Here is a 14,840-nt window from a genome sequence, read left to right on the forward strand (position 1 = left end):
ATCATATCTTTCACTAACTCAAACATACCAAGGTCAATCTGCACCAAACTTCATATGTTTGATGAAAGTGCCAGCCTGAACACATCTACATGCCAATAATCAGTTATAGGCATAGCGCCACCAGCTGGCAGCAGGAAATTTGGCACATTTAAGTGACTTTGACATAATTTTTCCTATTTTTTCTGGATTAAAAGCATACTGCCCACCATTAGCTGTGTTCCAAAAGCCACCGGTCGGCGGTGAGCCCGTGTGCGAGGGCCCGATCATCGCTGCTTGCAGCTTTAATTATTATTATTATTCTTCTTATCCGGAATGAATCGCATTTTTGAGGGCCTAAACATACCCGAAAACTAACGAAACTTTGCACACACATCAGACCTGGCGAAAATGGACGTCTGATATGGGTTGCAGAAGTGGGTGTGGCAAAATGGCTCAATAGCGCCACCTTTACACGTTCCGCGGTGTGCGCATTCAGCTGTGATTATCGTACATGCACAAAAATCGGTACACACATGTAACACACCAATACCTACAAAAAAGCCTCTTGAGATAAAATCCGAAACCCAACAGGAATTCGGTTATTATTAATTTTCTTAGCAAAATTTGTGTCATTTTTGCCATTTTCAGGTGTCATACTTGAACGAACTCCTCCTAGAGATTTATTCCGATCAACACCAAATTTGGTGAGTCTAATCTAAAGCCCTTTGTGACGTTAAATTGTGAAGATCTAGAGTTTTCATCGGAGGGCGTGTCCGTGGCGGCCTCGCAAATTTCGATGTTTCGCCATGAAAAAGGAAGTTGCTATAACTTAGGCATAAAATGTCCGATCTGTCCCAAACTTCACATGTGTGATAACACTCCTGACCTGAAGACATCTACATGCCCATATTCAGTTATAGTCATAGCGCCACCTGCAGGCAACAGGAAGTGTCATGCTGTACTCTACAACAAACTCCTCCTAGAGATTTATACAGATCAACTCCAAAATCGGTCAGTCTAATATAAAGGCCTTAGCGATGTTTAATTGTAAAGATCTTGAGTTTTCGGTAAAGGGCGTGTCCGTGGCGGCCTGACAAATTTCGAGGTCTCGCCATGGATATAAAACTTGTTATAACTCAGCCATAAAATGTCCGATTTGCCTCAAACTTCACATATTCAATAAGAGTCCTGGCCTGAACACATCTCAAGGCCAACATTCTATTATAATCACAGCGCCACCTGTTGGCAACAGGAAATGACTTGTATCAAACTCCTCTTAGAGATTTAATGATATTAACATTATATTTGGTCATTCTGATCTAGAGGCCTTAAAGATGTTAAATTGCGAAGATCTTGAGTTTTCGTTAAAGGGCGTGTCTGTGGCGGCCTGACAAAGTTTGATGTTTCGCCATGGACATAGAAGTTGTTATAACTCAGCCATAAAATGTCCGATCTGCCTCAAACTTCACAGGTTTGGTAAGAGTCCTGGCCTGAAGACACCTAAAGGCCAAAATTCAGATATTATCATATCGCCACCTGTTGGCAGCAGGATATATCATATCTTTCACTAACTCAAACATACCAAGGTCAATCTGCACCAAACTTCATATGTTTGATGAAAGTGGTGGCCTGAACACATCTACATGCCAATAATCAGTTATATGCATAGCGCCACCAGCTGGCAGCAGGAAATTTGGCACATTTAAGTGACTTTGACATATTTCTCCTATTTTTACTGTATTAAAAGCATACTACCCACCATTTGCTGTTTTCCTAAAGCCACCGGTCGGCGGTGAGCCCGGGTGCGAGGGCCCGTTCATCGCTGCTTGCAGCTTTAATTATTATTATTATTATTATTATTATTCTTCTCCAAAATGAATCGCATTTTTGAGGGCTTAGACATACCCGAAAACTCATGAAACTTTGCACACACATCAAACCTGGCGAAAATTTACGTCTGATATGGGTTTCAGAAGTGGGTGTGGCAAAATGGCTCGACAGCGCCACCTTTAGATGTTCAGCGGTGTGCGCTTTCAGCTGTGATTCACGTACATGCACGGAAATCGGTACACACATGTAACACACCAATACCTACAAAAAAGCCTCTTGGAGCAAAATCCGGAACCCAACAGGAAGTCGGTTAATATTAATATTCTCAACAAAATTTGTGTCATTTTTGCCATTTTCAGGCGTCATACTTGAACGAACTCCTCCTAGAGATTTATTCGGATCAACGCCAAATTTGCAGAGTCTAGTCTAAAGCCCTTTGTGACGTTAAATTGTGAAGATCTAGAGTTTTCATCGGAGGGCGTGTCCATGGCGGCCTCGCAAACTTCGATGTTTCGCCATGAAAAAGGAAGTTGCTATAACTCAGGCATACAATGTCCGATCTGTCCCAAACTTCTCATGTGTGATAACACTCCTGACCTGATGACATCTACATGCCCATATTCAGTTTTACTCATAGCGCCACCTGCTGGCAACAGGAAGTGTCATGCTGTACTCTGCAACAAACTCCTCCAAGAGATTTAATCAGATCAACACCAAAATCGGTCAGTCTAATAAAAAGGCTTTAGCGATTTTAAATTGCGAAGATCTTGAGTTTTTGTTGAAGGGCGTGTCCGTGGCGGCCTGACAAATTTCGAGGTCTCGCCATGGATATAAAACTTGTTATAACTCAGCCATAAAATGTCCGATTTGCCTCAAACTTCACATATTCGATAAGAGTCCTGGCCTGAATACATCTGAAGGCCAATATTCTATTATAATCACAGCGCCACCTGTTGGCAACAGGAAATGACTTGTATCAAACTCCTCCTAGAGATTTAATGATATCAACATTATATTTGGTCAGTCTGATCTAGAGGCCTTAGAGATGTTAAATTGCGAAGATCTTGAGTTTTCGTTAAAGGGCGTGTCTGTGGCTGCATGACAAAGTTTGATGTTTCGCCATGGACATAGAAGTTGTTATAACTCAACCATAAAATGTCCGATCTGCCTCAAACTTCACAGGTTTGGTGAGAGTCCTGGCCTGAAGACACCTAAAGACCAATATTCAGATATTATCATAGCGCCACCTGTTGGCAGCAGGATATATCATATCTTTCACTAACTCAAACATACCAAGGTCAATCTGCACCAATCTTCATATGTTTGATAATAGTGCTGGCCTGAACACATCTACATGCCAATAATCAGTTATAGGCATAGCGCCACCAGCTGGCAGCGGCAAGTTTGGCACATTTAAATGACTTATGACATATTTTTTCTATATTTACTGTATTAAAAGCATACTGCCCACCGTTTACTGTTTTCCTGAAGCCACCGGTCGGCGGTGAGCCCGGGTACGAGGGCCCGTTCATCGCTGCTCGCAGCTTTAATTAGAATTGTAACCCTTTAAATGCTGGTTTGTTTACATAATGCCACAGGTGTTTTTTTATGAAAAAATGAAAAATATTAGTTAATTTCCATATACTAAATGCTAAGCAGAATTTTTTTCTTTGCTTATTAGATTCTTGGGTGTTTCAGTGAAGAACAACAACATTCATTTTGAGGCGTTTTTATTTTTATGTAGTTTTAGATTTAAAAAAAAAAAATGTATATGTCAAATTTGAAAAAAGAAAGGCCTTGTAAAATAGGCCTTGCCGATAGAATGAATGCCTATTAGCAAATATTGCATCATTTTATAGTCAAATGGCCCTGGGATAAAAAAAATTGCAGTTTTAATGGGTTTCAATGTGGACATTTTTGTCCTTAAGGTCCTGAGTGTATTTTTTGTACGGAGGGTAAAATTGATTTTTTTGAAGGAAATAAGGGTGAAATAATAAAATTTCAATAAAAAAAAACACCCGAGTCAAAATTGATGCAGTTGGCATTAACACAGGCACACTTATAACAAAAACAAAACTGAAATGGACAAAAATGTCCATAAGGTCGCACAAGGGTCTCTTACGCTGATCAAAATTCCATTTATTTGATCAAAAATACAGAAAAAATGTAATATTATTGCAATTTAAAATAACAGTTTTCCATTTTAATATAATTTAAAATATAATTTTATTTATGTGATGCAAAGCTGAATTTTCAGCATCATTACTCCAGTCTTTAGTGTCACATGATCCTTCAGAAATCATTCTAATATGCTGATTTATTATCAATGTTGGAAACAGTTGTGCTGCTTAATTTTTTTGGAACCTCTGATACTTTTTTCAGGATTCTTTGAAGAATAAAATGTTAAAAAGAACAGAATTTATTCAAAACGGAAATCTTTTCTAACAACATAAATCTTTATTATCACTTTTTAATCAATTTCTTTCAAAAAAGAAAGAAAGAAAAAAAATTACTGACTCCAAACTTTGAACAGTAGTTTATTTTGTTACAAAAGATTTATATTATAACTAAATACTGTCTTTTTAACGTTTTATTCATCAAAGAATCCTGAAAAAACTATCCCTGTTTCCAAAAAAAAAATATTAAGCAGCACAACTGTTTCCAGCACTGATAATAAATCAGCATATTAGAATGATTTCTGAAGGATCATGTGACACTGAAGACTGGAGTAATGATGCAAAAAAATCAGCTTTGCAGCACATGAATAAATTTAATTTTAAAAGTATATTAAAATAGAAAACCACACAATTATTTTATAATATTACAGTTTTTTTCTGTATTTTTAATCAAATAACAGCAGCCTTGATGAGCAGAAAAGACGTCTTTAAAAAAACATTAAAAATCATACTGATCCCAAACTTTTGAATGGCAGTGTACATTGAAATCTTTCACTGTCCTTTAGCTCAGTGGTTCTAAACCGGTTGGCTTCGACTTAAACTTTGGATACAGGTCTGTTCTGATTCTCACAGTTGGACTGTAGATGGCAGGATATCAAAATAAATAGAGTTATGGACTTTCTCATATTGAAAATTTCTCATATTTTGAGTTGTTAAACCAAAGGCCAAAGTCATCCGTTAATTGGAAAAAGATCAAAATAGTCAAGGCAGATGTCAACATGGACAGGTTCTATGATTTGCTCTAATCCTACAAAACAATGATATTATATTCACTAGCAACATACATAACCATTGTTTGTGCCAACCACAGTGTATTGTAGGAATTACAAATATGATTGTGAACAGTAAACAGCAATTTTTACATCTATGTCTAGGTTAATAAAATTGAATATGCTACTGTTCATTTTAAATGTATATTCATTAAAATATATTAAATTATTTATGCAAATTGTAATGTTTAATTATTAATCTAAATAAATAAATGCTGTCAAGCTGCTGCGGTTCACTCACTCACCCTGAGAACAGCTTTCAACTTAATCTGGCTGTTGGCTCCAGAGCGCTCAAGCTGAAATCGCTGGTCCATGGTCATGTCCGATAGATTGAGCAGCCGAAACAATGGCAGAGTGAGCTTGCCCAGCGAGGATTTCTTCTCATGTTCTTTTACCTGAGGGTAAAAGAAAGAGAGACATCATTTTTTATTCATTATGTAATAATACTGTGAGTTGGTTATATTTATCAAGCCTTGTGTATGGAAGAACAAATGTGTTATGGTTTTAAATGTTTACCTCAACATTCAACACTTGGCTATTCACACTGTGCACAAAGAATGTGAAGCATTCATCATAAGATGGGTCTTTTGAGGCAAATACAACCTGTCAAAACAAATACAAACGCAGGTAAAAACACTCCAGCTTCTAAATTTCAGATTCATTGGGTTAAAAAACTGAGAGAGTGGATTAACATTTAAGTTTTTTTCTAAAAATTTAAATACCTTGCTTTTTTGACTTTGCTGATCAACGGAAAACTCCACATATGAGTTGGGATCATTAGTTCTCTTGGTCAGCTGCAATTTAAAATGGACACAGACAGAAATAAAGTCCATTAAGGTCCTAGACACATTTTGATCATGTATATTTTAGTAAGCTATTAGATATGGTTCCCAGATTTTGAATTCCCTTGACTTTTCCTTGAGCTTTCCACTCATTTGTGATTACTGGATAAAGATTTTATTTTTAATCTTTCACAGTCTTCTTTTTGAGTCAGATACCAGTCCTTGGAAATAATATATTTAAACAAGTATGCATATATTAGTGCAACATTTTTTTCCAGTGAGACAAAAAAGTCCTGATTGGAATCAGGGTCAGAAATGAACTTTTCCATTAAGCGGCTATATTATGACAATTTCATTTCATTTCATCCGTTTTCAGTTTTCTCTGATTGGCCCGTTTTCAGCACTGACTAATCTAAGTGCCTCTGATTGGCCAATGCATTCCTAAATTCAACTGAAACGCATTTGATTGGTTATAAGGCTCAACACTGCACTAAACAGCACGTAAAAGCTATATGATGCAGCTTGAGCGAATCTAAAGCTAATTCCGCAAATTGATACTTTTGACATTTTTTCCCCTTTTGTTTTAAATTAATGAGGCATTTTTGTTAATTTGGTGGCATTTTATGCTGCAAGACCTAGTTAATTTCCGACCCTCAATGGAATGCAGATAATGGATGATTTAGCTAGTGGTGCAACAACAAATACCAAATTATGTCAAAAGTCATTCTGGCAGCTGGAAAAAGAACAAAAAAAAAACATTTCTATGTCCTGACCAGCAGACTACTACTTAGGCTGACCTAGTCCTAGTTTTGGTATCAAAATATGTCATTTCCATACCAAAACTACATATTTTACAGTCACCGTTACGCAGATTGATCATAAACACAGCTAAAAAGTGTCCATCCTTCACAAAACTAATATCTACCACAGTTTTATCACAGGTAGAATGCAAACTGTTTCAATACAAGCATTTCAGTCAAATGGAATTTATGCAATATTTCAAACTTTTAACCCACGGGAGAAAATCAACCCGCTGCAACAGTTTAAAAATCAGCCCAATTCTGTAGCAAAAATGTGGATTTGGCAACCCTACATCCAACACAAACTGCATCCAAAGCGATTTAAATACTCTGCATAATTGATCCTTGATGCACAAAATTTATATTCAATATTAGAATGTTTCAAAACACAATGAATGGTGACTGTAGAAAGCAAAAACCGAATCCCGGACATTTTGGGTGATTTAGGAATCCTTGCCGGACGCAAAAAGAGGACATGTCCGGGGATAAGAGGATGTATCGTCACCCTACTACTACTCCACTAATAAGTCTGTGATCAACTGACACTGAGGTGATATTATGATTATGAAACTATGACACTATGAAAAAGAAAAAGTGCTAATGTTTCACCTTTTAATTTGCATAATGTGTATGCGGTTAACGTGATCATTTTCATAGTTGAACCAGTGGTAGAAACCAGTTGAACAGGTTGCTACAATTACAGAGAAGCAGAAACCAAAACCTGGCCTTGACTTAATCATGCTTACAGCTGAAATGCTATGATATTATCTCTGGAATGTTCTATATTCAGTGCAGAATAGCATGAGGCTGCATTCCAACACATGAGATGGAATAAGAGTGAAATACCTAGACATCTGGCTTTTGACCCAACAACAGAAAAAGAAAGAAAACGCTTTTCACCTTGTGAAAGCCTAAGGCCTACACAAACTTTCCAGAAAGACTTACAGGAATAAATCATTCATAAATTATTATTCGGTCATCATTTACTTACTGCCATAAAAGGGCAAAATTAATTTACATTTCAGATTGCTTCTCACACAAGCCTTTTATATGGCTCCAGAAGACTGCTTTTGGTACTTTGTGGTATTTAATAAATCTCCAATTGTTTTCCACTGAAATAATAACAACATAAAGGTTTGAAACAACATAGAGGTGACCAAATGATGATAGCATTTTCCTCATTCCACTCTATCTGGGAAGTTTATTTTTAGGTTAATTTTACCTATATAGTTTTGCTGATAATGATTCTGAGAGGTTTTTGGATGTGCTGCATTCTTCCCACATAATGTCAAGGACAATAGTGGCCATTTCTTACCCGAGATTCTTTGTGTGGTTTTCCATGCTTTTCATTATGGGTGAATTCCCGTTGGTCTTTCTGAAGGCAAAGAAAAATGGTAAGTAAGAAAGAGAGAAAGAAGATATATAACAAAATAACTCTTGTTCTCACATGCTGTGTTTGTGTTATGACAGGCTGACAGTCCTTTAGATATGCTCTCATTGTACATGTATACTCACAGGCAGATTAGAGGCACTATCCAAGTATACTGCTAACATGGCACAAGCGAGACCATCACTGGTCTGAAAGGTACAATTGAAAAATAAAGTCAGTTAAAACACCTTTACGTATGATCCAGGTTCATTTTTACAGTATAATATAATGTTTACACATTTTATTAGAAAATATAGCACTCACTTCCAGAACAAAAATTTTAAGATAGTTTACTCACCCCTTGTCATCCAAGATGATCTTGTCTTTCTTTGTTCAGTAGTAAAGAAATAGTTTTTTGAGGCTAACATTTCAGGATTGTTCTCCATATTGTGGACGTCAATGGTGCCTGTGAGTTTGATCTTCCAAAATGCAGTTTAAATGCAGCTCTAAATGATCCCGTCCAATGAAGAAGGGTCTTGTCTAGTGATACGATCGGTTGTTTTCTTAATAAATGACAATTTATATACTTTTTAACCACAAACGCTCATCTTGTCTAGCTCTGCGTGAACTCTGTGCTTTCCGGGTCAATACAGTTAGGGTATGTCGAAAAATTCCCAACTTCAAAATCATCTTACATTTCTGCAGAAATACTGACCCAGTGTTTACAAAGTGAATGCACAAGGAGGGTCAACCGCCTTTTAATAAAAGGTACAACAGAGATGTAGGACGATTTTTAAGTTGCAGGAGAAAACAACATACCCTAACTGTCGTTAACCGGAATACACAGAGTTCACGCCAGTGTTGCCAAGTCTGCTGTTTTTCCGCAGATATTTTTTGATGTCTGCCAGTTGAAGCGACCGCAATAATGTCATATTTAGCCCCTGAAATGTGAATTTACCAGGGGAAGCCCAACAAAAAAAATGTGTATTTTATCCCCCGGAATGCAATTTTTAACAGGTGACCCACTCAAAACGTGATTGGGCTAGTTTTGGCATATTTTTGAGTTGCAATTGGGCTGGTTTTGTTGTGTAAACCTGGCAACCCTGGTTCACACAGAGCTTGACAAGATGAACGTTTGAGGTTAAAACTTATATAAATTGAATTTTTTTTTTTTAATTAACAAACTGTTTCGCTAGATAAGACCCTTCTTCCTCAACTGGGATCGTTTCAAGCTCTTTGAAGATGCATTTAAACTGCATTTTGGAAGTTCAAACTCACGAGCACCATAGAAGTCCACTATATGAAGAACATTGCTGAATCTTTTTACTACTGAAGAAAGAAAACATGAACATCTTGTGTGACAAGGGGGTTAGTAAATTATCTGTATTTTTTTGTTCTGGAAGTGAACTCCTTTAAATCACAGCAGATATTTTAACCATCTGGTTTATCAACATCTGGTTTAAATTATCAACACTGTAATAATGCAAGAAATACAAGCTTACCTCCTTCAGTAGTGCTGGGTTTGTGCTCAAAGAAAACCATTGCAATTTCATATGGATTTCACCAGTCTCAGTGTCCTCCAGGGTGAACCACTGCAAATCAAATAAATTAAAATTTTGGTGGGAAAAAAAACTTTCAATGTACAGAGAAATTCTGAAAAATTCTTTGTTCAACTATCAGTTAAGAAGCACAGCAATTCTTATTATTCTAAAGCTCACCTCATCTAACTCTCTTTCTTTCTTCACATCCCCACAATCCAGACTGTACCTGTGGCAGACATTCCAACATCTCACACAAAATCACAAAAATGGTCAAAATAACATCCATGATCTGAGCATACTCATCATTACCTGCCCAAAAAGTCATCAGCATCTGTGTCTTCATCAAAAAGTTCCACTTCCAACTCTTGCCCTGGAGCTTCATGAATGACAAACTATTTAAAAAAAATATATTAATGAGATCTCTATTCTCCATCTGAAATGACTTTATCCAGACAGATTGAAGACTGCTCAAAATTACCTCATAAACTTCATTCCAGCGTGGATCTAAAGTTTGTTTGATGGTCTTTGTTTTGAATTGCTTGTTTCCGACCCTCAGCACAGTATATGGATCTGACCTGCCCTTTACAAGTCCCATCATGTAAGCATCCTTTGCTACAAGATTCTTGGCTTCCAAAACATGGACCCGTACGACACCCTAAAGACATTCACATGGTGTAACTTATTCTGCATTTTGAAAACAATCTGAAAACTGATTTTGGCAATGGGAACAAATTATTCCCAGTCTTACTCGGGGAAGCGGAAACTTCATTTGATCAACCTTGACTTGATCAATCAAAGGGATGCACATGCGATTGGGCAGAACCATGAGAGAGGCGATGATATCCACAATGGCTGATTCTGACATATGACTGGAGAGTAAACAAAAAGTCAGATTTACATTGCAAGGAACACTAAGTATCACATTTGTTTGAATTTATTGAGATATCCCTGGAAAGTTTGTAACTGAAAGACTTTTTACAGGTGAAATCTGTCCTGGGTGACAGGGAAACTTAACTTTGTCTCAGGAACATAAACTAAGTCATCTTATTTCTTAACTTTATGGAAAACCTTCAATCTTTATTAATCCAGTACTATTTATCCCTCCCTGTACTGAAGGTTTTCATGTTATACACATTTGTCTATATGTAAACTTGCATGGCAACATTCCATGCCCTGAAGCAGTTTTAAAGAAAGGTGGCTAGCTAGCTAGTTTGGTTTTCCATTGTTTTGTTCAGCCCATCCAGCTTCAATGTGACTGACTTGCTCAAGCTGCTTACAAGGTTATATAAAGATGTGTATGTATATGTGTGTGTATTTATGTGCATATATAGGTATATGTATATATCTGTGTATATGTTTGTGGGTGTATATGTTTGTATACAGTATATGTATGTATATAGTTCAGCTCTAGTAAATACTAACTAGTAACTTGTTTTCCTTTAACAATATGATTTAGTGAGAGGGGGTGGGATTAAAAAGTGTAAACTTCTTCCCACTTCTTTTCAAATATGCTAAGAAAAAAAAGTAAGGAAAAGAATATATATAGGAAGATCGTTGTTTTATTTTTTATTTTTGCTGTCTTGTTGACATGTTTCTTGCATATTTGAAATAAAATGACAATCAAGGTTGACTGCTTGATAACACAAAGTAAACACAAAATTTAAAACATAACGACAAAAGTAAGTTATTAAATTCACTTTTACATTTTTACATGGTGTTTGAACATAAATGTGTCTTGGCAATGTGTGTACACAACCACCCTGTAATGATAAAAATCCACCCAGTGTTTTTTTTTTTTTTAAATCTCCAATAATAATAATAATCACGTTTTTAGATCAGGCTGTTCTGAGATTCTTAGCGGAGTGAAATAGTTCTGCACAGGCCCCCACAATGCACCGCAAAAATGAGTGTACAACAGATGTACACTCAACGGCTCGAGATAACCCATAATGCACTGTGAGAGTCAAGTGTCATTTGAATTCCCGCATCTCGCCAGAAAATGGTGCCCGCAGCTGAATTATCCATCCGTTTATTTTACAACACGCTCATCCATGGTGTAATACAGTGTACATCACAGGTACAAATTCGTTGTAAATTGATTATTAAATTGTTTAACTAGGGTTTATACATAATTTCTGTGACCGAGTTCAAGATAAAGCCTTTAATCCTACTACTGGAACTACCTGTTTTAAATGATTATCAAACAGCAAGCAAACTATGCAAACGGGGCAGTCCTTTCGGTGCACTTAGTGTCCACTTGTTTTTATTCACTCCTTCAAGTGAACTTTGCAAGTGGACTATTGTAGGGAATAATGAATAGGGTATAGGGAGCGATTTCGGATACAACCCATGTTTTCCATGTCACTTCAATCAAACACGCCTGATTCAGATTATCAGTTCATTAGTAGAGACTCCAAGACCTGAAAGTTTCAGACAAAGGAAAGATGCGAAATTTGCAGTGTTTGGGGGCCTCCAGGAATGTGGTTGGGAACCACTGTTATAGACTTTTTATTAAGACTCTAAAGAATCATATGAACTTGTGGAAAATGAGCATCTGATGACTTTAAATAATGCAATAAAAATTAGAGATGTTCCGATACCCTTTTTTCCTTCCCGATACCGATTACGATACCTGGGCTCGGGGTATCGGCCGATACCGAGTACTAATCCGATACCTGGGTGTGCAATTTTATATACAGCTGTAGATAATACTAATAAATTATTTTATGGTGTGCTTCAGACTTATACCTTAATAAAACAAACATACAGTGATATATACAGTGAACTAGAGTATTTTTATTATATGACATACATTTGACAGTAATATTTTTTTATGTAGTTAGCATTACTAATCTGGTTTTCTGACGTACATCAGCCGTTTATAACAGAGAATTTTGGCCAGAATTTGAAAGATTCTCACTAGATCTGCAGCAACCTTATTCATTGTGCGCCATTTTCAAACGCTCCTCACTGGATCTCGCAGCAGTAACAGTGTCGCAAAATCAGCATTGGCTCCCGAATAAAGCTGTTCGGGGTTTGTGCAAGTTTGTTTGCTTTGCGGTCCAAGCTGAGTAGCTCAAATGTATCGTGTTAGTTTCGCTTTTGTTTTGCGTGCCGTTTTATGTTTCTTATCTGAGACAGAAATGGCAGTGCTTATGAGTTGAACAACGTGGTGGTCGCGCCAGTGTGACCGCTCGCGAAAATTAGTCACACTGGCAGAAAAAATGGTCACAGTCTGGAGCCCTTTAATATTACCTCAAGTGTCACGCGCGCTTCAGTAGCAAAACCATGCGCCTGTGCGCCATTCATTAACACAAAGCCACGCATAATTCATATTTAAAAAGTCGGTTTGCGGCTTAATATTAGTCCTTATCACGATTTGATTTAAGTGTAATTACCTACCTTTGATTAATGCATCAAACTTTGACAAATTCCATGACGTTCCGCGTTAAACTGTAAATTCCATTTTACGACTGGATTCCGTCCGTGTTTTCCGCATCGCGGAAATCAGCCCTACATATGAGACATGTCGCCGTTGGCTGGTTGGTCCAGTCTGAGATACTGCCAAACAGCGGACATACTGATAGCACATTTGTATTTCTTCTTCGCTGCTCTAAACAGTGGTTGCTTGTGGCAACACAGCACTACTCCCTGTGTTTGCATTCTGAGCAGCGTAGAAGAACTGGCTTCCGATTTGCTAGCGGGAATAACTTATATCTTGTTTAAGAAAATGGTATCGGATCGGTACGTGGGTTCAAGTACTCGCCGATTCCGATGCTAGATTTTTTTGTGGTATCGGCGGCATTTCCGATACTAGTATCGGAATCGGAACAACCCTAATAAAAATATTTGCATGTGTATTGAGATCTGTAAACTTAAAAAAAAAAAAAAAAATGCAACAAATGTGCATTAACATTTCAACAGTTTATTTAGAAACAATTAAAATAATTAAAATCTATGAACATACCTTAGTCCTGGACCATCCAAAACGTTAGTCATTCCAGTCCAATTAACTTGTAGAGCCTGGAATTTTAATTTAAAATGTTCATGTTTTTTATTTATTTTTTATTTTTTAAACTAGTTAATTGCATGTACTGTCAATACTTACAGGTCGACGAATGAAGAACATGGTGACTCCACCTACAAGTGGTGACTGGCCAATCAGAGGCTCAAGAATTACACGAAGCATTCCCTGCAGCTGAAATGAAAAAAATAAACACATTTTTAGTTGTTAGTTGAAGTCATATTCATTAACTGTTTAATACATTAACTTTGCAGTTCTGTGGGGACTCGGTCAGTAAGACTGATTGATCTATTCTCTTTCTTTTTTTGGGAGAAATTGGAAAATGAATACGTATTTCATCAGAGATGCTTTACCCTGATTAAAAGTGACAGTAAATACAATGTTACAAAAGATTTCTTTAGTAAATTATTGCCGTTTTAATTCTAAAAAAGACAACAAAAAAAGCATCACTGTTTCTATAACAATAACAAGCAACAACTTTTTTTTTTATCTAAGATTGATAAAAATAAGTGTTTCATTGGCATCAAACCAACAAATTATAATAATTTGAAGAATCAAGTGACACTGAATACTATAATGTCTTCTGAAAGTTCAGCTTTGTTATCAAAGAAATAAATTACATTTTAAAATAGTTAAACAGAAAACTGTTATTTTGAATTGCAATAATATTTTACATTTTTACTACTTTTATATGACCCTGGACCACAAAACCAGTCATAAGTATCAATTTTTTAAAACTGAGATTTATATATCATCTGAAAGCTGAATAAATATGCTTTCTACTGTTGTATGGTTTGTTAGGATAGGGCAGGATAGGATATTTGGCCGAGATACAACTATTTAAAAAAAATCTGGAATCTAAGGGTGCAAAAAAAAAAAAAAAATCAAAATACTGAGAAAATCACCTTTAAAGCTGTCCAAATAAAGTTTTTAGCAATGCATATTAATAATCAAAAATTAAGTTTTGATATATTTAGAGTATGCGATTTACAAAATATCTTTATGGAACATAATCTTTACTTAATATCCCAAAGATTTTTGGCAATAATAAACCCACAAAATGTATTTTTGGCTAGTGCTATAAATATACCCATGCTACTTAATACTGGTTTTGCGGTCCACTGTCACATATATGAGCAAATAAATACAGTTGTGGTCTTTAAAGACTTTTACAGACTCCAAACTTTTAAAAAGTTGTGTAAATCAAAAATATGAACATGACTGACATAAAAGGCAACTCTTAAACATCAACTGAAGAAAATACCATCTATTGTCATTAAATTCAATTA

The 14,840-nt window shown here is 36.3% G+C and overlaps 1 protein-coding gene across 1 annotated transcript in view; it reads right to left on the reverse strand.

The window, feature by feature from the left end:
* The window catches only part of esyt3 (extended synaptotagmin-like protein 3), a 61,017-nt gene that overhangs the window by 43,400 nt on the left and 2,777 nt on the right, over positions 1-14,840 (reverse strand). The window contains exons 6-17 of the mRNA XM_073845681.1: positions 13,636-13,725; positions 13,495-13,550; positions 10,276-10,396; positions 10,006-10,182; positions 9,837-9,919; positions 9,705-9,753; positions 9,489-9,578; positions 8,133-8,195; positions 7,933-7,992; positions 5,758-5,829; positions 5,552-5,638; positions 5,281-5,430 (exon numbers count right to left, since the gene is read on the reverse strand). Of these exons, the coding sequence (XP_073701782.1) occupies positions 5,281-5,430; positions 5,552-5,638; positions 5,758-5,829; positions 7,933-7,992; positions 8,133-8,195; positions 9,489-9,578; positions 9,705-9,753; positions 9,837-9,919; positions 10,006-10,182; positions 10,276-10,396; positions 13,495-13,550; positions 13,636-13,725 (1,098 nt within the window). The remainder of the gene's footprint in view (positions 1-5,280; positions 5,431-5,551; positions 5,639-5,757; positions 5,830-7,932; positions 7,993-8,132; positions 8,196-9,488; positions 9,579-9,704; positions 9,754-9,836; positions 9,920-10,005; positions 10,183-10,275; positions 10,397-13,494; positions 13,551-13,635; positions 13,726-14,840) is intronic.

Source organism: Garra rufa, chromosome 8 (genome assembly GCF_049309525.1).
Source record: "Garra rufa chromosome 8, GarRuf1.0, whole genome shotgun sequence".
In the NCBI taxonomy this organism is placed as follows: domain Eukaryota; kingdom Metazoa; phylum Chordata; class Actinopteri; order Cypriniformes; family Cyprinidae; genus Garra; species Garra rufa.